The sequence below is a fragment of the Ictalurus punctatus genome, chromosome 5 (genome assembly GCF_001660625.3).
Source record: "Ictalurus punctatus breed USDA103 chromosome 5, Coco_2.0, whole genome shotgun sequence".
In the NCBI taxonomy this organism is placed as follows: Eukaryota; Metazoa; Chordata; class Actinopteri; order Siluriformes; family Ictaluridae; genus Ictalurus; species Ictalurus punctatus.
In genome coordinates, this window is record NC_030420.2 from 21543615 (window position 1) to 21568863 (window position 25249).

The 25249-nt window shown below is 38.7% G+C and overlaps 1 protein-coding gene across 2 annotated transcripts in view; it reads left to right on the top strand.

The window, feature by feature from the left end:
- Positions 1–4859: 4859 nt before the first annotated feature.
- Positions 4860–25249, top strand: part of sema3gb (sema domain, immunoglobulin domain (Ig), short basic domain, secreted, (semaphorin) 3Gb) — a 37475-nt gene continuing 17085 nt past the window's right edge. For both annotated transcript variants that reach the window (XM_017467867.3, XM_017467868.3), the window contains exons 1-2: positions 4860–5403; positions 18732–18874. In XM_017467867.3, coding sequence (XP_017323356.1) covers positions 18763–18874 — 112 coding nt within the window. In that variant the 5' untranslated portion in view covers positions 4860–5403; positions 18732–18762. The remainder of the gene's footprint in view (positions 5404–18731; positions 18875–25249) is intronic.

Sequence of the window (25249 nt, forward strand, 5' to 3'; positions counted from 1 at the left end):
ACCATCATCTTCTCCGACATTAGTTTCTTTCACCCAGCAACAAATAAAGCACAAAACATTGTCTCTTTTGAAGGTACACTAGGTCAGCTACATGACTGTCATAGCAGGTAGAGGACCCCCACAGTGTGCGTCAGTGAAACGCGGAGCATCTATAGCTATTCTAAGACTGAATGGAGAGTCTAAAGTGAACAGGCTTGTGATTGATTGAATGGTGACGCCTCTCAGGCGGAGCTGGGGAACACAGTGACCTCCACACAAAGACCTGAGTAGAGACACCCGGTTTGTTTTGGGAACAGACAAGCTCTGCACACACACACTCACATAGGAGGGGAATGTGAGTGTGCCCTGATGTGAATGCTGTTTTTAATCCCTCTCCTGGTCACCCCGCTTCACTTGTTGTGCGCCACCAGGGCGGACTGCACGGAATCCCAGGAATTCTCATAACACTTTTTCTCACATTCACTCACTGAGGCACAGAACACAATAATGGCTCATTCACTCCTGTTGAGTAGTTTAAGGTCCTTCTCACTCTCTGTTACCATCGCTCTCATTCACACATTGGAGTGTTTTGCCAATAGCCAACTCTATGGGTACATGATTGATGCATGTATTTTAAATGGTGCTTGAGAATGTCTCAATAATACAATGTTATCTTTAACCCCTGTCTCCTTTACAATAATATTATAATAACACACCATGCTTGAAGTTATCAATTGAATCATGTTATTCTTTTACTAGAATAACATAGTGGCTAGACCATGAACTAAAAGAATTATGAACGTCCTTAAAAAGTGTAATAAGACAATATTCTGTTAAATGTTAAATGATTTTTATATGCATGCGGTTTATGTAATTTCAAGGAACAAGAGATTGTTATTCCTTTATCTCCAGTGACAAGTTTCTCAGAGTGAAGAAAAATTCTGCTTTTTAAAGTGTTTCATCACAAACTTTAGAAGTATTCAGAGCTGAAAATGTTGCCAGAACTCAACAATTCTCTAAAGGTACAGCGTGAAGAAACATTTTTTCTTTGAAACCAGTGACACCAAAGACTCCTCTGAAAATTACAAGCTTGAGAGCTGATAACTGGAACAAAGGAAGATTTACACATACATATACAGTAAGAATGTAACTGAATACAAATGCATTATTCATAACGAACAGATAATGTATTCTAAGTGGATACAAATACAGCAATGAGTAAGAGGTGCCCTATTCCTTTTTTCCCCCTGAAGTTAAAGTACTGTCAGAGCCAGAATTCACAAACCATGCTGAGAGTTCTGGCATTTCCTCCTCTGTTTTTTAACCCCAGTGTTTCCAGTATTAGTATTTTTTTTTTTTAATCAGGTTTAGGCCATGCCCACTTCTGGCTTAAATCTGAATACAGATACAGATACAGATATCTGAAACAGATACAGATAGAATCATTGTGTTACACCCCTAATATACAGCGTAACCTGTAAGTAATTGGACAATTTGTAGTACAGCCCATTTGAAATTAAGTACAGCGAAGTATTTGAAATAAAGTATATTTTAGATGTGCCACAACCAAAATACAACAAATATCATGATAAAATATTTTTTGAAATAAACAACTACCATCCATCCATCCATCCATCCATCCATGCATTTATTGTACAGCTTATCCTACACAGGGTCACAGGGAGCCAGGAGCCTAAACCCGGAAGACTTGGGGCACACTTGGAGGACACCCTGGACGGGGTGCCAACCCTTCACAGGGCACAATTGCACACACACTCACACACCCATTCATACACTATGGATATTTTTTAGACATATGATTACTGTACAGGAATAAATATAACACCATGTACTGTTGTAAAACACTGGGATGCCTCAAGGACTGGAAAGACAAGTTACGGTTTGCTTAAAGGCACAAAGAACTTTAGAAGTATTCTAACTTTAGAAGCCTTTAGAGACAAAGTGTTTGGACAGGTGAAATGACAATTAATCTGGACCAGAGTGGAATGAGGAAAGTCAAAAGGAAATTTAGATCTGTTAATGAACCAAATCATAGATTACCACTTCACTTTATTGATTAAGTAAAAGCGCACAGCATGATGTGCAAAAACATAGCTGTTAAGTCATTCTTTCCATTTCAAGTCTCACTCTCAAGTATCTGAGCTGAAGTCTGAATCAAGTCTCAATCAAGTTAATACTCATACTGTTAGCTGTAGGCCTTTTATTGTATATAAGTGAAACACTGCTATATTCTAGGCGCTAATTGTGCAAGTTACAGCCTATTTAAATATCAGAAGTGATTTGTGTTTTGATGTGATAAAATAACACTTACAATATTTGCATGCATTGAAAGCATTAAAAAAAACTGTATAGATATTGCTATTACTAGATGGTATGGGACTAGATGGAGAACAAACCATTCAAACTAGCCAACATATCTGGGTGTGTATTAATATGTCTTAGAAAACCTGAAGGTACTGTGTTGATGTCCTTATTTTGATGCTGTATTTATTATACATACATTGCCATTACATGTGATGCCCTAAAAGCACAATTTTCCAGATGTCTATTTTTCCTGGTAGTGCACTTTTTATTAGTTTACCATGTTGTTTTGGCAGTTCTAATTTATTCATATTTTATTCATGCTTTCATCAAGGCCAAAATTTCATGAGTCTTGAATCTGAGTCAAGTTGTGAGTCAGACCACATGCAACTCGTAAAGTACAAGTAAAGTTTTCCTGACTGGCACAATCATCTATGTCCAGCTGAGCATGCATTTCACTTACTAAGGACAAAACAGAAGGCAAAAAGCCCTTTAAACAAGAAGAACAACGCTGCATTGGCATAGATCATCACTATGGAAAATATGGTGATGTGTACAGGTCACAGACTTGAGGGAGCTATTATTGGCAAGGAATTACAATTGAATACTAATGTAATGACAAGTAATGACATTTTATTTGAAATTGTGTTACCACCTATCAATTAATTTATCTTTAGCAACACAGGCCACTGCAAGGCACCATTCACATACTCATTGACAACTAAGGGAATTTTAACATTACCAATCCACGTACTGGCATTTTTTGAGGGGTGGGACACATGCAGACACAGGGAGAATATGCAAAACTCCCCAGAGAAAATAAGCTAACACAATCTCAGTATCAAGCTGGGGACCTTAGCGGCATCATTACTCGCTGAGGCACCATGCTGCCACAATCACTTTTAACCCCACTTAAGTAAGGGGTTATGTATAATAAGAGTTCCTATTCTCACAGCACGCCCACTGTGATGTCCTAAACCACTGGGGCCCTAGTCTAGCCCTGGAGGCTGGAGTCCAGAACTGCTCTCTCAAACTTCATAATGCAGCCACCCAACCTGCGGGATGAAATTTCATTAAAGCAATGCTGCTTCTCAGCTCTTTGCATTTGGGGAAACTAGAATCATGGGACAAACGATGCAGACTATGTAAAGTGGACCTCTGTCTTATAGTAGTTCTATTTAGTTATTATTTCGTCTGTCTGGTTCAATCTGTATTAACTAATGCAGTAAGTCAAGACAACTAGATTTGTCTTCTAATTTTTATTAGTTATGATGAATTTCAAAACAGTTAAACAACTTCAACATTGTACAATAAGCAGTCCGTATGCTGTACGGTGAGTTTTTTGTGATTGTTGTGGGCTAAACGCTTGTTTTTTTTTGTTTTTTTTTTGGAAATCTACTTGAATTGGCAAAATTGCAATTGTCTTTCACAGTAATGTTTGTTAGTAAATAAGACCTTTCATGCTTTCATGTTCAACGTACGTGAATCAAAGAGGAATTTGGCTGAATGTACGTTGTGATGAAGTCACATGACGTCTCTTGGACCAAAACTGCAGAACGTCTGCAGTAATTTTGAAAATTCTAAGCTCCTCTGATTATTGAGTTAATTTGAATTAATTTCTGCGATAGCAAAATCATAAAATCCTGGAGGGATTGAATAATCCAGCCACCTTGATTTATTCACACAGGTATAAGCAGTGCCATCATAGCTACCCAAAGTTTTACACACACACACACACACACATGCGCGCACACACACGCGCACACACACGCACACACACGCACACACACACGAACACACACACGAACACACACTGCGAGCTAACTAGAATTGTGGGACCTGGTTAGCAAATCAGTACCACAGATAATGTTAGACTGGATACCCAGGTATTGTATATGTGAATATGGTTCACACATGGCTCTCTGGTTTTCTGTCACTAACACGGTGGACCTGGCTACACTATCCATCCATCCATCATTCCTCTACCGCTTACTCCTTTTCAGGGTCACGGGGAACCTGGAGCCTATCCCAGGGAACATCGGGCACAAGGCGGGGTATACCCTGGACAGGGTGCCAGTCCATCACAGGACACAATCACACACACACTCACACATCATTCATACATTATGGACACTTTAGACACGCCAATCAGCCTACCATGCATGTCTTTGGACTGGGGGAGGAAACCAGAGTACCCGGAGGAAACCCCCACAGCACGGGGAGAACATGGAAACTGCACACACACAGGGCCTGGCTACACTAAATTGCAGTAATTGTAAAGTGGCTTCTACATTGAATGTGTGTGTGTGTGTGTGTGTGTGTGTGTGTGGTGCCCACCAATGGACTAGCATCCTGTCTAGGGTGTGTTCCTGTTCCTACCTCATGGCCAGTGTTCCTGGGAAAGGCTCTGGATTCACAGTGACCTTGACCAGGATAAAGTGCTTACAGAAGATGAATGAATGAATGAATGAATGATTAACAAATTCAGCAGCCCCCCCCCAAATTAGTATTGGCACCTCTGGATTCAATGAATGATTTTCCACTTTTCTCTCTCTCTCTCTCTCTCTCTCTCTCTCTCTCTCTCTCTCTCTCTCTCTCTCTCTCTCTCTCTCTCTCTCTCTCTCTCTCTCTCTCTCTCTCTCTCTCTGGCATGGATGTGGTTAACTGCTTAACACGGCTGGGTGGATTTTAACACTGAGGTAGCAGGACAGCCCAACACACACACGAGCACCTGCTACCTCTTTTCCTCTACATATACAGACTTTTTTCACTTCGGACTTATCGGAAGGCTGTATGTGGATGAAGTGGTGACAGAGTTTGTTTTGTTGGGGTTTTTTTGTGGCTCGGTGTTGGCTAATACGCGGGGCTGTGGTCTGATGAGACGTTTATTTATTTATTTATTTATTTTTACGGCAGGAAAACTTTGGTAACTCGTATAATAAAGAAACACTGACCAGCCTCCGTCAAATGGACAGAAACACGCCGTGTTTGGTAGTTTCTGAGTGGTCTGTGTGTGGTGGGATTTATGGATAGCTTCGTCCGACGCCGCGGAATGTAACGGCCAACACAAGCGCCTCAGCCGCCGGAGTTACCTGTAGTGAAGTGAGTAGCTTCCTATTGATGTTCAATAGCAGGACACATTTATAATGAGCGAAATGATGTTATAATGTTTAACCATTAGTTTTAGTTGAAGAGAGAATTAAAGCTGAATGTATCGATAATGTTTGTTCGATTTGCATTTTAACCGTATTGAGACGCTGTGCATATTGACTGCTTTATAGATATTCAACTACTTTTATGATTTACTGTTCTCAAAGCTTATTGTCGTCGGTGTATAAATGTGCAGAGTGAAAGCAGTTTTTTTTTGTTTGTTTGTTTGCGTGTTTTTTTTTTTTTTTTAAATTTTATTTATTTATTATTTTTTTTGCATGTCATGAAGTCTCCACCTCAGCTTTTGTCTTTTACTTAAGGCTTTTTTTTTGTGGTCTTTTTTTAAATCCAAATCCATTCAGACTACTGAGACCTAAGCAATGTAATTTTGAAATGCACACAGTGTGAACAGGTTTAGCAGCTCAGCTAAACTTCTTATGCACTGTGTTGTTTTATCCATGTTTTGTGATTATAATGATATGACCTCCAAATTTAAAACAAAACTATATATTAATACTAGTTATATTATTAACATGCTGCTTTTTAACACGAGATGGGATGAAATATAGCAATTTGCATATTAATGATATGCCAGAATATTTGGTAGGCTATTATATACTTTTTCTTACGTCCCACAAAACTATGTTTATTTCCTGTGTATAAAACTACACTCTCAGATAAAGGGTACTAAAGTGCACTAAAAGGTATTGTTCCTTATCATGCAAGCATGCTCCTTTTGTACCTTTAAATATATAGCCTTTTACCTAGAACGGTGTATATATAGTGCCCACCATTAATATTGGCACCCTTGGTCAATATGAGTAAAGAAGGCTGTGAAAATTGTCTTTATTGTTTAACCTTTTGATCTTTTGTTTTTAAAAATTCACAAAAATACTATGCTCTCATGGATGTCAAAAACAGGTTTATCAAAAAATATTTTTGTTAAAGGTATTATTTAACGAACAATTACTGGCACCCTTTTAGTCAATACTTTGTGCTACTCTTTGCCAAGATAACAGCTCTGAGTCTTCTCCTGTAATACCTGATGAGGTTGGAGAATACATGGCAAAGGATCTGAGATCATTCCACCTTACAGAATCTCTCCAGATCCTTAAAATTTCCAGGTCCACGGTAGGGGACTCTACACTTCAGTTCACCCCACAGGTTTTCTATGGGTTTCAAGGTGACTGGGATGGCCTTGATTTTGTGGTCAGTAAACCATTTTTGTGTTGATTTTGATGTATGGTTTGGATCATTGCCCTGGTGGAAGATTCAACAGTCTATGAGTCTATGATGCCATGTCCTAACAAAATGTCCAGGTCCTCTGGCAGAAAAACAGCCCCAAAACATTAAAGAGCCACCACTATATTTAACTGTGGGCATGAGGTATTTTCCATATGGATGCCTCTCTGTGTTGTATGAGAATATAGGCTTTTTACTTGAAACCCTTCCAAACAATTTGTGGTGATGTAGGTGACTTCGGATTGTAGTTTTGGAGACTTTCTGACCACAAGATGGAACTAACTTCTGCAATTCTCTAGCTGTGTTCTTTGGAGATTTTTTTTTAACCATCCTCTTCACAGTGCATTGAGGCAATATAGACACACCCCCAATTCCAGGTTGATTCATAACATTTCCAGTTGAGTGGAACTTCTTAATTATTGCCCTGATGGTGGAAATGGGCGTTTTCAATGTTTTTGCTATTTTCTTATAGCCACTTCCCATTTTGTGAAGCCCAACAACCTTTTACCGCACATCACAGCTATTTTCCTTGGTGTTAGCCATTGTTATGAATGACTAAGGGAATTTGGCCTATGTGTTACCTCATATTTCTACCCCTGTGAAACAGGAAGTCATGGTTGAACAATTTTCTGTTCCTAGTCACCCAGGTGTACAAAAATTTTTAAAATATAAATGGGAATATACTTCCAATATATTTTCTTATGAGTTCATAGGGATGCCAATAATTGTTTCACACCTATATTTAACAAAGATAATTTTTGATAAACCTGTGTTTTGTTTGCAGTTGTTTGGTATTTAATTGTTTGTGAATTTTTGTGATTTAATTTGAACGAAACATTAAAAGGTTAAACAATAAAGACAATTTTTCACGGCCTTCACCAAGGGTACCAATATTAGTGGAGGGCACTATATGTGCTGTGTTGCATCAGTTTCAGCTACTGATATCAATACCCTTTTTTTTTTGGATGTGTGGTAAAAACTCTTTTTGGATGTGTTGTAAAGCCCTTGACAATAGCAGTATCTATCTACTTGTCTATAATGTTGAATGTCGGATAAGAAGATCTAATTGTACACATAAACAGTTAAACTATGGAGCAAGTGAATAATGTCCTGTTGCATTACATATGAAAGTGGATTTTTTTTATTGTTTGGTTTAGAATCACATGTAGTGTCATATGTTTTTGTTTGTTTGTTTGTTTGGTTGGTTGGTTGTTTCATTTTAGCTTCTCCCTAACTGTCACAGGCCCTGAATCTATTATATTTTTTTAGGTCATTGTAGAGTTTGCACCACCACATTGACCATATTGACATTAATCATAAAACCACCGATGGGAGCATAAATTTAGTGGAATCCAGAGAGCCAGGCGGGATGCTGCCTTGTCAATTATTAATATGGCTAAACTCAAGGTTGAAGAAAAAAGTGAGTAAAAAATCAATACAGAGGCATCTTGTTCTCAGGACTTTTGCTCTCTGGGCAAGCTCACCAGTGCATGTTGTGAGATCACTAACAAGCTTTGTGAAATATTTATTCTGTCAGCCTAAGCTAGCTGTATTTCATTGATTTTGGGGTGATGTTACCTTAGTTTTCTAAAGCAAATTTCCCCCATTTCTGTTGGCGTGCTATTATGTTCTGTGCATTATTTTTAAACATTAACCATAGATGTATTTGGGACAATATTTGATTTTAAAGAAGCAGATTACTGTAGCTAGAGTATATTTTGACCCCAATTAAATATATTGTCTTTCTGTGTGTAGCTTTATTCAGTGTGTAGATAGTTTATCTTTTGCTTGGTTTTTCTGAGAATTTTGTTTTTGAATGAGATCAGAATTGGAGATCCATTATTTTTGGAAGCACAATACACTGACCTGAGATCATTATACAGTATGCATATAAATTATTGTAGGAATTAAACTGAACAGTTACTTGCTAGCTTTGACAATTTTAATAGACATTCCTTGAGTTATTTTTCAATAAAAAATTTAAAAGACATAACCAACAATCTTTATAGCTGAAAACCTGCACAAATGTTTAACCTCAAGCAGTTTGCTCTAGTCTGCATGTTCACTCAGATTTTATGACAGCAGCCTTTCTGATATTAAATTTATAGGCTGTCCTTATAAAAAATGCCTCATCCTAACATTTTTAGACCAATTGTGTAAACCACCAGCTTTTTAAAAACTTGTATTTATTTATTTATTTTAATTTCACCTTCATCACCATCCTTTCTCATAGTCTTGACAGTTGCAGTACATGCAGCTGAACATGAAAAATTTCAACAAATATTCTAATCTGTTCTTTTTTTAATAGGACTATTAGACTTTGAGCTAAGTAAATATAATTTCTACTCCCTTCAGCTGAAATCAGATGGTTTTTCTTTCAACGATACTTATTCAGCTGCTCTCCGGGGTTTGATTCATCACTTCAACCACACTCTCAGCCTCCCATTTGTCATCAATGGCTCTGCTTTCAGGCAGTTGCCAGGATTCTCCTTGTCCCAACACATATGCAAACACATGCACATGCATAAATATATACAGAGTTAGTCATACACAGTCTTGTTGCTCTCCGCAAATACAACAAGCCACTGGAGACGGTTGTCATGAGAGCTTCTGGGGGTCAGCCGTGAGCCAGATGGGACTTGGGGGGGTCGAGAGGAGTGGAAAGCAAGGGTACAAGTGATAATTTAGTGAGACCTCAGTGGAGGTGGCAGGGTGCTACTTTTTTAATAAGTATGGTCTCACATCAAATCCTGCCTCATCTATCGCCTTTTAAGAAAATGAATTCTCTTCTGCGTGTGTTGTCACATTGTCACTTTTTCACCTCGAATTGGGCTGATTATTCACCGACACCCTTTTTTTGGTTTGTCTTCAAAGTTCAATCAGCCTGTGTAGCTTTTCATGTCAACTGCTTCATATTGACAATTAATATCAAACTGATTGAAAAATATTGAACCTTTATGTATTTTCACACATTTACATGTAGGAGTGGATTAAAGAGTAGCTTTGAGAGAGTCGTTAAGAAAATGAGGTGCATATAGGTGGCAGAGTGAGAGGTTAAAGGCAATGTCGTATCCCTCCTAGCATTTTCTTGGTAGAAAATTGCTCATTTGTTACTAATGTCAATTTCCATGGAAAATGCTACCATAGTTGGTTGCATTATATTCTTAATAATTAACAGACTATTTTTTTTATGCTGAAATCTTTAGAACGCTTTAGTGGTTGTATGTATCATTGTACACTTGAAAAGCAGAAGCACCTGACAAGACTTCAGAATGTTCACCTCGATCTCCCTTACCCTCCCCTCCTAATTCTGGTGCCACTTTTACGGGGAATGGCACAACACAGGGGCGTCAATGACAGTGAGCAAGGGTGGTTTATCCCTGCAGCTGTCAGCCCAGGGGGGTATTAAGCCTCCATTCTGAGGATTCTTGAGCCTTTGCCAACCAAAGACCTACTGTAATCCATTTCAAAGCACATGGACAGCCAGTGAGTCTATTCTCTTTACTGAAAGGGCTGAAAGGGCAAAGAAAAATTAAGCCATGAAGTCATATTAAAGAGACTAATACAAGCGCTCTATTAGACCATGTTGAGTTCAGGGAAGAGTTGCACTAGTTAGTGACAATATTCTGATGAGTTAGCAGATCGATTATCCCACATAATTAGCCATGTATCATAAAGTTTTCAGGTTTCTTAAAGTGGAGCTGAGTAAAATTTTCCTGCAGTCTGTAGTACATGGGCTGCTTAGCAACAAACAAATGTCCGGCCGTGGCTCACTACATAACTCATAACTCACTACACTTAATCCTGGAAAATACCAAAGCAAACATGATAAAAATTGGTCTCCCTCATAAAGCAACCTGATGTTGGAAAACAGCTGTGAGCTATGAATAGGTGAGCCTGTTACAAGGGCTGGATAATGACTAAGGAATCCAGTGTTTATCATGTAAATGAAAAGAGTGAGCCTCATCAAAAGAGGTGTTGGAATGTGATGCGCACAGATCCCTCCCCTGAGTAAAGTCCTCCAAATGCTCTCTATCTTGATTTGGAGTATTACAACATAAGAGGTTTGAGAGATCAGGCTCTTCTGAGAGAGGGATGGGGATTATAAACAGAGACTGGCAGAGGCCGTGTGTATGTGTGCTTAGGGGGTGTATTATGAAGTACATAAGTGCTACATGATGCAAGAGCCCCAGTTTTACTGTGCTGCCAGGCATGTCGTGTTCTTATCCCCTTTGGAAGCAGAGGCACCTGCATTTATAATTCCTGAAACAACTGTTCACTCGAGATCTTCTTTTGATCAGGTCTCATGTTGCAGCAGGAAGACATGGCCCAGTTATTTTGGACTGGGAAAAATGAGTAGATTCATGCTTTCCATTGACAGTGAACGTAAAATACTTTCATGCCACTGTTGAGCTTCATGCCATTCGCTTTGGTTTTGCCTGTGTTTTGATGGCATTATTGCAGGTTGCTTAGTGTCATATCAGCAGCAGTACTGTTGAGGTGAAAATGATATGACTGAGAGTAGTGGTCACATGAACATGTGCTACACAAGACCTCTGTCATTTAGCAGCCTTTGAAGAGAGCTGGCAAATCCAGTATTTAAGGTGGAGAAGCTTAGCAAGGAACTGCAAATTTCAGCACATTGCCTTGCTTTAATATAGTACTACAGAGTCCAGTGCAGTGGCCAAACACAGTCTTGGACAGGGTCCATGATTCCCTCATCCATGGCATGGACTCAACTATGTGAATGTAGGAAGTATGCATATATGTTAAAAATATAACTGTTCCAAGTGGCTATGAATAATGCTATTCCCAATAAAGGCCTTCAATTTAAACCTTTTCTTTTTTTAAATCATTTATTATCAGAGAAATTATGTTAGGCAAGCCCTTTAAGTGTTCTTGTCCTCTTGACAGGCATAGCACAAGTCTGTCATTCTGTTTAGTCACTGTTCTTACCTGATGCTGTGTGCACTTGAAAACTGTGTGCATTTGAACATCTGTCAGCATCTCACCTTAAGGCTTCCTGCCTATATTCTATATCATATGATGCTGTATATTATATATTTTGAATTATATATACATATATTTCTCATTGGGGTCAAGTCATGTAAAGAAAGCATGTGAAGAAAAGATAAATAACAGTAGACAGCAAAAAAAAACACACAAAAAAACCTTCAATCAAATCAATATTTGGTCTGACCATCCTTAAAAAAAAAACTTTTAAAAACTGCATTTAAAACTGTCAGTTCACTTCCACTGCACTGCATAAGTGCTCCACATTTTGCAGTGTTCCAACCTGGAACTGAAATGGACTTAACTGGAATTTTATGTCATGAATCTACACAAAATATCCCATGGTACTGAACTGAGGGGGACACTCAATATAGTTTGTAAAATTATTTACAGATAAAAAACATTTAAAGTTATGATCACATAATGTTTCATGCCATTGCTGTGAAACTGGTTCTGGCCACATGATTAGTCACATAAGTAGTTGAATGGAAAATCTCGATTTTAATACACTTGCTCATGGAAGGCACAAACTTTGAGTATCCTATGGAGAACATTAAATCCATTATAAAAATGGAAAGAATATGGCACAACCGAGACTGCCTAGAGGAGGCTGTCCACCAAATGTCACCAAAGATGGGATTAGTCAGAGAAGCAACCAAGAGGCCATGGGAGAAGTTGTTCACAGGGCAATAATAGCACTCCACAAATCTGGGCTTTATGGAAGAGTGAAAAAAAGAAAGCCATTATTGGAAAAAAGAAAAATATGGAGTTTGCCAAAAAGCACATGGGAGACTTAGTGTGGAATAAGATTCTCTGGTCTGATGAGACCAAAACTAAACCATTTGGCCTTCACACAAAGTGATACTATTGGTGGAAACCCCAATAAATGCTCATCATTCTGAGAACAGATGAGCAGGGGTTAATACGTATGCAAAGTACTGTAGATACACAATTTTCTAGTTTTGTAAGGAAATCTGCTGGTTGGTGAGTCCAAGCAGAGAATTTACTTGTTGACTGTCTTGATTGCCTGAGTGTTTGAGTATGAAAATTATGTCAATCATATTCAATGACCTTCATGGTCATTAGATATCAACCCAGCTGAACACCTATGGGAGATTTTGGACCAGTGTTGTAGAAAGCACTTTCCACTGCCACAGTTAAACTCCAGACGGCAACCTTGTTGCCATCTTTATTGTTCTTCTTGGTCCTTGGGGTTTTACTCTAGCATTGTCCACTAGAGTTTGTTTTATGCTAAGGAATTCTAACTTTAACATAGACATAATTAGTGTAAATCTTCAACATTGTTGTATTAAAGAAGAATTATTGAAAGTGATATTCTGTCAATATTCTGTCACTGTACTGTACATAAAATATGCTGTAATGCTAAAATGTTCAAAAATTTCCCCAAATGGCTTTTCTTTAAACCATTTTTTAAGTAGTACCTTTATTCAGCAAATTAAAGAAAGTGAAATTCTCTCGTCTTAACCGCATAAAATTTAGAAGGAAGGATTTATTAGAAGTATTTGGCTCTCACCATAATGTGAGAAAAGTTGATTTGTCATATTAGGATAAATCTTAGAATATATACCAACAAGAAGCATTAAACCTCAGATTTCTCCTTATATACCACTATTTCCAGGCCCATTGAGAGCAGGTGGCCTAGAAAAACACATTCTGTCACAACTAACAGCACGTACTGTCCACTTAACAGCAGCCCTGAAGGAGCAAACAGCTTCAGGACTTGTTTGTTATAACTCTTTCCCCATGCTTCTATTTCTCTCGCCAGGAAAAAGGCTTTGGTCTTAAACTCCAGGATGTTTTATAGCTGTGAGTAACAAAGATGGTCAACTCTGGATAGCAAGACATGCAAATTTAACCAAGTCTTTAAAAGTACAGAACAAATAAATACAGTTCAGAGACGCAGTTTAATGTGATAAATATTGTTTTCGATGAGTAATGTCAATTTTTTTGTCTTCTGTTTTGTTGGCATGCATGCATAAGTCTGGTCATTAACTGTTGATGTCCTTTGGCCTTCATGAAGAAGAACTGCAAGGCTGCTTTTGCAGAATAAACCATGGTAGAGTCTCTGTTTTTTCTTGTTGGTCATGTGTTACTTGTGGTTCCTTTTGCTGTTAATATTATGAGAACAGTGTTTATTAGTGAACAAGGCATTATTTCCAATAAAACCAGTATTTTCACTTCTAGCATACAGGAATGAATGTTCTTTCTTACAAAAATTTTATTCTGTACTTTCTGGATCTTGTTTCAGAGACAAGTTTGAAAACAGAGGCAAGCTTTACCTATTTTGGTGAAAAGTGTCTCTTTGCCCTTTCAGATTCATTATTGTATAACATATTTGAGCAAGAGACTTTTCTGGGTAAAGACCAAACTGTAAGTTAAAGTAACGTGCAATTACTGATTTTGTAAAGGTTTGTGTGTGTAGCACAAGCAACTTGATAAACACCCACAAAAATGTGGAAGCTGATTTACTTACAGGATCTATGGACGATTTAGTCTTTCAAATGAGAAAAATAACGTTGTGTTTGTTTTGATTGTCAGCCTTAATGAATATGCACTTTGGACATTTCCAACTAAAAGTACAGAAGAAAACATGGTGTCTATGCAAACAGATACAATTAGCACCCTCAATGAGATTTACTAAGCCTGAAAGGCAATTATATGCACAAATTAGTATGGACAGGTGAAGATTAGAAAAAGACCAGGCAATGTTTTTCCAATTTTCAACTGTATAGTTCGGTGAGCATGTGCCCACTGTAGCCTTAGATTCCTGTTCTTGTCTGACAGAAGTGGCCCCCGATTTGGTCTTCTGACTCAAGGTTCGGAATGCTGTGCCTTCTGTGATGCTTTTCTGCTCACCACAGTTGTAAAAAAGTCATTAATTGAGTTATCTGACTTCCTATCAGCTTGACCCAGTCTGTCCATTCTCCTCTAACCTCTCTCACCAACAAGGAATTTCTGCTCACATAACTGACACTCACTGGATGTTTTTTGTTTTTCACACCATTCTGTGTAAACTCTATAGACTGTTGCTTGTGATAATCCCAGGATATCAGCAGTTTCTGAAATACTCAAATGAGCCTGTCTACCACCAACAGCAATGCCATGGTCAAAATAACTATGATCAAATTTTTCCTCATTCTGATGTTTGATATGAATATTAAGTGAAGCTCTTGACCGTTATGCATTGCACCACTAGCACATGGTTGGTTGACTGGAAAATTTCATGGATAAATGGTATACAGGTGTTCCTGTTAATTTGGCCAATGAGTATATATTTGCCTGTGTGATTTAATTTACCCCACTATTCTTCTTATCTCCCTGTGCTGTTTTGTTGTTTTACATGATAATTATTTGTAATGATTGTTTGCTGTCTGATTTTATTGTGGCACTTGTCTAAAAGTTGTGCTGTGTAAATGAAACATTGTTATGCGTAGTAGTAGTAGTGGTAGTAGTCACTTCAAGTATGAACAATAATCTTTCGCAGATGAAATAACATAGAGCAAACTATACTGCCAAACTATACTGTCTTCACTATTAGCTAACTTGACAGGATTGCTGCATATACAGGGAATACAACAAGACCACTGCTGACCACATATTCTATGGCTGGGGGATAAACACAGAACTACTATGCAGACTTCCTGACCATATTATTAGACACACCTAACTTGTTTATACACCTTGAGCAAAGAGTATAGAGCCTCTAGGTCATCTTTTTCAATGCACAATTTGCATCATTGCCTATGATTACATGTGATGGAGAGTGTAGAGGGTAGCTGACAAACTGCAGAGCAACAGATGGGCTACAGTCAGTCATTTTATACATACAAACCACAACAATATGGTAGGTTTAACTCGTAAAATGGCCACTCGATGTAGATACACTGGGCCTCATTTATGAATCTTTTAGTTGTGTGTAAATGTTTTTGTACCGAAGAAAAAATTCATGCTGGATTTACAAAAGTTTCAGTAATGCTGAATTTACACAAATTCAGAAGATCTCGTAGGATACAAATGTTTTTTTTTTCCTATGGTAATTCATGAATACCAAATTTCTTGTGTAAATGCTCCTGTGAATGATTTACAAACAAATTTGTTTGTATCCTGCTTGATAAATGGGGCCCAATGTACGCACCAGCAGCACACTGTGTACGGCACTACCTTCATTAATATTCACCTCTCCCCAGGAATATCATGATAGGAAAATACCTAACAGTTGGCACTGGGAGAACACACTAGTTTCACTGTCCTGTTTACAGTGAACAAAATTGATTGTAAAAAAAAAACATTACAGCCTGTAAGTCTAGATTAGTTGCCCTTTAATAGCCAGGCCAGCTTACCTGATGATTTACCTGTGTAGGATTGTAGGCTTTTCAGGTTTAAGGTTTCCTTTATAGCTCAGAACTAGCTACGGCTGTCTTGGGGCCTTTTTCCTCATGTAATGCATGGGAAGATTTTCTAAGCTGCAGCTTTGAGTAATTTATCTGTATGCATTACTGAGACAGATGGCTCTCATCTTACCGATTTTTTTGTGTGATAAGAGAGCACTTTTAACATTAAACATACATTCTTTTGAAAAATGAGCTCATGAAAAATGCTGTCATTGCTGTTGTCCCCTTTCTCAGACTTCTATTCGGAAGAACCTTTAAACCATTCATTTGTCGGTGGATCTTTTGTCAGAGGACTCTGCATTCCTTATCACAAGACTGACTTGCATTAAAAGGACTACCTTCAACCTTTGTTCGTTTTTTTTTTTTTGTCAGCAAGTAAGACTTCATTTCAAGCTGACCCTGAAATACAGCCATCACATCAACAAACACCCTCATGTTTGCTCACCACGCATGGGTGAATTAGCGGCACTTTGCAGGGGCAAAGCATCGCATGAACAGATAAAGATCTGCTCTCTAAATGAATACTCAGGAATAATGTTTTATCGTGTTTTTGATATGAGGTGAATAGATGGCCATTTCTTTTTACCCATCTGTTTCTCCATATTTTGGTGCTGATTTTTAAAATTACACAGTCTTTTATTCTGATCATAATATGTAACAAGATTAGCACAGAGCACATTTATTTATTTATTTATTTATTTATTTATTTATTTATTTATTCATTTATTCATTCATTCATTCCAATGACATTTTTAGATCTCGGTCTATTCTGAGAGGTCTGTCTGCTCTACCTACGGTACGCCTCTTTATTCTTAGTGTGTGTCCAGGTGTGGTCTCATTACACACAAACACACTCATACGACACACACAGATAATGACACATTCACTGCCACTTGTGGCTCATAATTAGTGAGTAGACATGTGCAGACTTTTAAAGATAGGTCTTCTGTAGGCCACACAGAACACACCTTGCTTTTTCACCGCAAGGAGTCGAGGATATAGTACAGACACATTTATGTTTAGCCCAAACTTCCAGTTCTGTAGTGACCACAGCCAGGGGAAATTTGTGGAGGAAACAGGAGGAGTACCTATAATAAAAGCACTACTACTGCTGGGAGAAGTCTATGGTGTTAAATATATAAGTCCCTGTAGCATCTGATGGATAAAAGGAAAACTGTTTGCTCTCAAGTTTCTCCTTCCAGCCAGTCCATATCAGCAGCTTTATTTATTTATTTTCATAAAGGAATCTTAAAAGCTCTCCAAATGTCTTTTTTTGTTTTTGTTTCAAGCTTTATCGTGGCAGCTAACAGTGAAGGATGTAGTTCTGCAACTGTCATAAATGTTTTAGAAATGATATAAGTGTATAAATTTAAGTTTTTATATAGGTATTGAATTTCAGATTAACTGCTTATTATTAGTCATTGTTCAGTGTCAGAGGCCCTTTGATTTATTAATGCAGCAGAAATATGCTTCTGGCTTAGGCCTGTTCTGGCACTTTACATTCCACACTTCTTGTTGCTTTTTATAGATTATAATGGCCTACTTGCAAATTTTCTTAACCCGTTAAAATCTTAGCTTATTCAGTTATTCCACTTAAAGCATAGTATTCACTAACATCTGAATTATTCTGTACAATGAAACTAATATGAAAGGTATGTAGTTAAAGGTAGAATGTAGGTGTGGACCCACAAACAACTCCTAGGATTAACTTCATTATTAGCATACATCTACGCACAGATATGTGCTGCATTGTCTTCTCTCTCTCTCTCTCTCTCTCTCTCTCTCTCTCTCTCTCTCTCTCTCTCTCTCTCTCTCTCTCCCTTGCACCATGACTGTAGAGACAGAAGCTACAGAGGCCCCCTATGTTTGTGGTCACCCGCTGTCTGAGAATGAGGTTAAGATTTAAGGCAAGGCAGTTTGACAGGGGTTTGCCCTGGCTGCTGAATCTAAGAGCCCTTTCAATTTGCAGTGCATCCTTCTATAATCTCTCATCGGAGCATGGTCTGATACTTTTTCCTACTAAATCATGAGGTTTGTTTCAGCTTATGCTGTGGAGGGGTGGGTTCAAGAGCCACGACTAACAAAAGGTAGAAGACCTAAAAACCTCCAATAACATGGTTTTAGTCATAATTTTAATAAACATCTTTTTTTGTTGTTGCTTTTACTTCAATGAAGTCTCTTAAATTTTCAGCTATGAATGTTCGAAATCAAGGTGAAAAGTTTTTTGCGTAGGCAAAACTTAGTGCCCCCTAAAGCACCCTGGAAAGATGTCGGGAAATACATAGCTAACACGCCCCTTTTAAGGCTTTGTTTCCTTTTTGTGTTACATTTACAACCTCTTCGTATGGCAGGAGGGAGAGGCAGTGCGTCGCATGCGCGCTGACCCATGCGTGGCCTGTAATTTGGTTCACTGCCTTTCAGAGGGTTTGTTCAACTTTCTAGTTAATCCCTAAAGACTGGAAGTTTTTTTTTTTCTCCAATACTGCTCCTGCTTAATGGTGCTTGTTGATTTATGGAAACTTACTGGAATGAACTCAAAAAAATAAACACACGACTGTTGTTTAGTGTGTTTGCCTGAAACTTTTCCTGAACTTCTCTCATGCCAAATTGCAGGTCTCGGAAGGTTAACTCTGCTGTCATTTCCATGGAGACGATCCGGGCCCTCCTCCCACTCCTCCTCCTCTTACTGAGTGTGTGTGCACACAGTTGTCATGGCAACCTCCGCCCGACCCCCAGAGTGTATCTGTCTTACAAAGGTGAGCATGGTTTCTGTTTACTATTGCACACATAGCAGAAGAGAAATCGTTGTTTTCTCTTAATACATCCGATTAACATTCTAACACCTCCCCTATTATCATATTCAATTTTTCAGTTATACTGAACCAGCTTTGCAATTTAATGAAGCAGCTGTAATGTATTGGCCAGCTCTACAGTAGATTGGGTACAAGCAAGAGTGCATGATTTGAGAATAATTGCTCCGTTTGTTTCTACTCCTAATTGTCGAAGGCATTGCATGTCGGAAAAGACGTTTTTTTTTATTCAACATACTTGAATGAACCACATATATAGGATTTTCTGTTAAGAAAATGTTAAGGAAATGTTTTTAATGGTACGTCTGTGACAACCGTCATCCATTGCCGAATTTTGCAGCATGACAATTTTTCGCCTATATATTCACTACACGGTGCCTTCTTTCACACATTCTCCCTGCCTATCACTTTCTGTCCTTCTCTGACAGAGTGTATCACCAGCATGCCTCATCGCCCAATTAATGCTGTAGAGAAGTGACTACCCATCATCCCCCGTGCATGTTGACGTGTCACTGTGGGGCACAAAGAGAGTCATGCAGAGAGAGGAGCTTTTGATGTTAAAAAGTCTCTCACAATGCCATTAGAATTTATCACCATAGGCTCTGCTTATACACAAAGAGGTGGAGAATAATGACACACTTTAGTTGCTGAAAAGGTGTTTGTTCTGTACGATTAAGTGACATTTGTCACGGCTAAATACAGACACATTTATGCAACGGCCTGTAGCCCTAAGCATCTAACACTGGCTTGTCAGCCAGTAGGTCAGATCCTGACATGAGTATGCTCTTAGTTCTTAGAAGCAATAACACACACATACACACCCACACACTCACCCATGCACTCAGCTCATTGTCTGTCTCTGGACTGCGTGACTTTTTGATCAAATGTCTCTTTGACAAAGGCACACCGCAAATTTACACAGACACACATACACACTTGCAGTCTCCACAGGAAGATTTGAATGCAGGACCTGTTGGCACTGTGCCGATCTGCAGGCAGAGCACTGGCTTAACGTGGCATCCTGATCCCAGGACACTGGCCTTCACATGTAACCTTAGACCAAGGAAGAGATGAAGAGGAATATGACGGACAAACAGAATTTATAAATGAAGGCAGAGAGGTTAAGAAAGGACGGAAATCGTCTTTAATTTGTGAGAAGCAGAAGATACTGGATTTAGGAAAAGAAATTATGTGGCACAGCAGAATGGCAGTTAGGAACTGTAGAATAAATTGGATGGATGAAAAAGAAAGGTCTAGAGGTAGGGGACAATGTGCACTGAGATAGAGAGAGAGAGAGAGAGAGAGAGAAAGAGGGAGTGGGGAGAGAGGACAGGGAAACAGAGAAGATAAATATGGAAGAGGGATTCGTGGGAGGGAACTGAAAGGAGAGGACTGATGAGCAGCCCAGAGGCAAGAGAGATGGAGGTTGAGGTAGAGAGAAGGACGTGTGTGTGTGTGTGTGTGTGTGTGTATGTGTGTGTGGAAGGTTTGTGTGCAGATATGTGTGTAAAAGTTACAGAGAATTTGTGGTTGTGTGCACACTATGGCCCATATTCATCAAAGTTTTGAGCAGATTTCATCACACAGAATGGCTATAAATGAGTCTGCTTTTGATTAATAAAACTGTCATACAGCATTAAAACAAGCTGTGGTTTGAGCACAAATGATGAAGCAACTGTGTGGACATAAGCTCTCACTAGTCTCTTATTGTGCATGCAAACGACACACCCCAATTCACCCCAAGTAAGAGTTGTCCAAGATCCGAACGAAGAAGCGCACAGAAGCAGGAAAACTACACTATTTGAGTGAATCTGTGTTTGAGGTGCTTTTCTCTGAGTCTGCTGCAAATAAAAGAGCAAATGTTACGCAAATGTCAAATCCTTACCTGCATGTAATATGATCGATTTATAGCGAGGTTTTTATTTTTACGTTTTTTTTAGAACTCAAATAGCTCACATTTAGCTGAAGTCGGATTTAATTAATGATTTCATTTAAAGCATGCATAGTAGTTTAGTGGTTATCACATTTGCTTCGCACCTCTGTGGTTGGGGCTTTGAATCCCACCTCCACCCTGTGTGCATGGTTTACATGTTCTCCCTTGCTCTCTCTCTTCAGGGGTTTCCTCTGGGTACTCCTGTTTCCTCCTTCAGTCCAAAGACATGCGCTGTAGGCTGATTGGCATTTCAAAGTAGTGTGTGTATATCGTGTGTGTAATGTTTGTATCCTGCGATGGGGTGTCCCCCACCTATCCTAGTTCCGTAGGACAGGCTCCAGGCTCCTTCGCATATATGGAAAATGGATGGATGGATTTAATTTAAAGGTAAATTTAATTAAAGAATTCATTAAAACTCGGTGCTCAAGTTTCTATTCGGATCAAATAAACATCCTTTGTTCATGTACGCAATGCAGTTCATCAAACACCGAAAATGAGTCACACTTACAAATTATATTTATAATTAATGTATGTTTGAGATGATTAATGCTATTTGCCAAATTTTGTTGTTATTACGTACTCTATGTGCTATAATTGCTGATGATACTGCTATTGATTTTGATTATTTAATATGCAGATCAAGCATTTTCAGGTTTGCATTTAGGCAAACGTGATCGTATACATGACCAGAAGATACATTTTTTTGATCATTTTTGATTGATAAGAAAACTGATGATGAAATTTGCGCATACTTGTTTTACTATTACATTTGTCGCAATCTTGATGAATAAAGGGTTAAATATACTGTATGCATTTGCGATGTTCTCTCGGTGTGCGTGTGTGTGCGTGTGTGAGCGTGTGTGTGTGTGTGTGTGAAGTTAATTATGAGCATGGTCTGAGTGGAGGTATTGTGTGCGAAGGTGACAGTGGAACAGATCCCTGTTCTGAGAAATGGGATAGGCTTGTGTAGTTGCCAGAGTATTATTAGCCTGTGCGGTTGCTGTGTTTAGCGGAGCACAGGGAAGCCCCCCAGAGCACGCAGGCACCTGACGCCAGCAACCTGCTCTGGTATGGCATACACACACACGCACGCATACACACACACGCACGCACACGCACATGCACACACACACAAATACACATGCGGAGCTTCAGCTGGTGTCATCCAGCTCCCGTCTGAATCACTGTAGATTTATATGTAACCAAGTAACTAAGCAATGACAGAAACTTGTACCAGGTTTACATATCCGTCCAACCCCCGTAGTCTTCTAATGGACAGATTGAGATATAGCATGCCTGGTGTCTCTTCCTGGAATGAAGCCCTTTTCCCAGATTGCCTGACGCCACAGGACTGATCGTGATGCTCCCTTGGAAATGTGGGAAACAGTTTTGGAAAGTAGAAAGATATGCATATGCTCAATAACTGGAAAAACGAGCAGGATTAATAGCTGAGAGATCAGAAATAGCCTTATGGGAAAGGGTTTTTTTTTTCTTCTGATGAATCTTCTAATGTCAGAACTCACGTCTTCCAGCTCTAGTACAGCGGTTTGGATGAGAAAAGAGCGATAGTGCTGAATTAAAATGATCATTTTACAGCACAGTCGCTGAAAGTACAGCAGTTTTAGAGATCTATCTTAGACAAAGATGATGAGTGACAAGTCTGTGATCACTTTAAACTGAGATATAGAACACTGAATTTATATCTTGTATAAAACTTTTAGATGTCTCTCATTGTAATGATGGACTTTTCTTTGTAGGCTCTAAAATGTGGGGTGTTTTTTTTTTGTGTTACATTCGCAGTGCACTAAAGCTAAGATTACAGTTTATCCAGTGAAGTGTTTCTTGAACATATTGTAACCAGACATTTGGACGGACTGTTTATTTTCATTATGGGGAACTTTAATACGAGGAGAGGGAGAAACAGCACCAATCATAATAGGTCAGTGTGATTGACCTGTTTTACATTGTTTCCCAAGAGAAACTCTGAGGAATTATACACACATCTAACCCTTTGCCATGGCCTTCTTGTAAAATATACTTTGGAATACACTGCCCTTTGAAAGTTAACTTTTTAGACATATTTTATGGTATCAAACCTTAGTTTTATTCATAATAAGATCATCCGAGATCTAATATTAGTACTCAGAGAACAACATTTATTAGAGTTGTAGGAAATATAGACTTGTGTGCACTTTCATGGCATGTTTCCATGTGTTTTGGCCCACAGCCAGCTCTACTGGCCAGCAGCCACTAATTCAACTCAGAGTGCTTATAATGTTTTAAATAATACTACAGATTAGTGTTAGATTGCTAATCATCACACCACGTGGTCCTGCTCATTTCTTATTTGGGCCTGTCAAATCTGAGGAAAGAGTGTGGAGTAATAATACAGATTTTGAACATATTGTTTGTTTCCCGAAGAGGAAATTGTAGCAATGATACGAGACCTATGAGGCTGCTTTAATGGCTTCCTTTCCCGATAAACTGCTGCATTGGTTGGTGAAACAGCTGTAAAGATGGGTCTGCAGCTGGAGTTTAGACTAGACTCGACTTAGCGTTTACCAAAAGAAACATACAGACACGGATTGTTTTCTGCCCATTTTAAACAGCCAGAATCTGCTTTCTGACCTGATTGCACTGTAGACATAGCAGTGAACATATGTTTCCTTTCCTGCTGAAAACCAGATTATAAACCAGCTTTCTCTTCATAGTCATGTTGGCAGTGGGTTTACTAAGGTTAAGACCATAAACACATTTGTTTATAAATATAATATCATATCTCCACCATGAATAAACTGAAGTATTTAGGCTTTTCTGACTCCCTGTTACATTACAGTCAGCAGTGGGGTTTTTAATTAAGTGGAAACCGCCCTGTCCTATAATTCACCCAGTCCTTGATCTGTGGACAGTCTGCCATTTTGTATTAAGGCAGATTTTGTGTTGGTCACATATACAGTACCTTGAATTGCCAGTTCATTGGCCATTTTACCTAATAAATCTATTACAGATAGATTTTGACTGTAGCCCATCTGTTCCTATGCACAATTTATAAGCCCCCTTCTATCCAGTCCATCAGTGGAAGTGGCCCACAATAGGACTACTGCTGGCAAGGTGTTATTAAGGTGGTGGACCATTCTTAGCACGTCAGTGGTAGTCCTAAGGTGGTCTCTTTCCATTGATGGTTAGAATAAATGGCATGATAACAAGTGGTTATTATTGTCACCAGTTCTATACAACTGTAGGTGTTCTTAATAAATACGATGTAGTGCCCTAGTGGCCATACCATTAAAACCTTGTGCTCTTGGCTAAAGTGGCAGCTTGCACTTGAATTCTGAGAGCATAATATGCTTTAATGACCTACTTAGCAAAAGCTCTACACAGTTTGTCACATGTTGCACATTATTAGAATTAACAATTTAGTCCAGTCTAAAAGAATGTGTGTGTGTGTGAGAGAGAGAGCGAGTGAGAGCGAGAGAGTGAGTGAGAGAGAGAGAGTGTGTGCTACAAAAGTGTGTACACCATGTGGCTGTGTGGAGCGGGATATTAGCAGGGCATATTTTTGTAAGAATTTCAAAGTTAAAACATGCATGTTGGTTGCTCTCAAATTATGATTATGAATGATAAATTTTAGTTATGGGACATAAATCCAGTTAATGAAAGAGCATGTGTGCTATATGCGATTATACATAAACATAAAGAAATACTAAATGCTGTGTCAGAAGGTCTGCCTTATGCCTTGGAGCGCATCCCTCCACCCTGCCCCAGAAATGAGTCACCACCAGCTGTTTTTTTCAGTTCCAGGTAAAAGCACATTTGCAATATTATAACCCCAAATACACTCCTGGCTGTCAGGGGTAATATACTTAGTGTTATCATCTCAGTTTTAATATTTAATAATATAGCTGCAAGCAGTGGATTCCTCCTCAAGATTGTGGACCATTTCAAACTAGACACGGTAGAGAAATGTATCCCACAGATACAACATTTCAATGCATTTGGATCAATGGCAGATTATAAATTCATCTTTTAGTTATCAGTCCTCTGCTCACGGGATTCTGAGTGAGCATATACAGATAGCTAAACACATTTCAGCTTGTAGAGCGGCTTGAATGATCACTCAGGCAAAAAGTAAAGTTGACGCTTTTTACTTTGTTCCATAAGTGCACTCGTGTATTTTTTCTTGACAGTTTTCTCTTACATTTCTTTTGAAACTGAAAAGAAATACAAAAACGCTTATTTAAAATACATTAGTCAGTGAATATTGTTCAGTTTACAATGCAATTTTTTAAGCTATATGCACTAAAGTGTACTTTGACTCGATCCAACACAAACAGCGCCATCTATCGGGCGATAAAGCTGTTGTTAAACATAATATGCAGTAACAGACA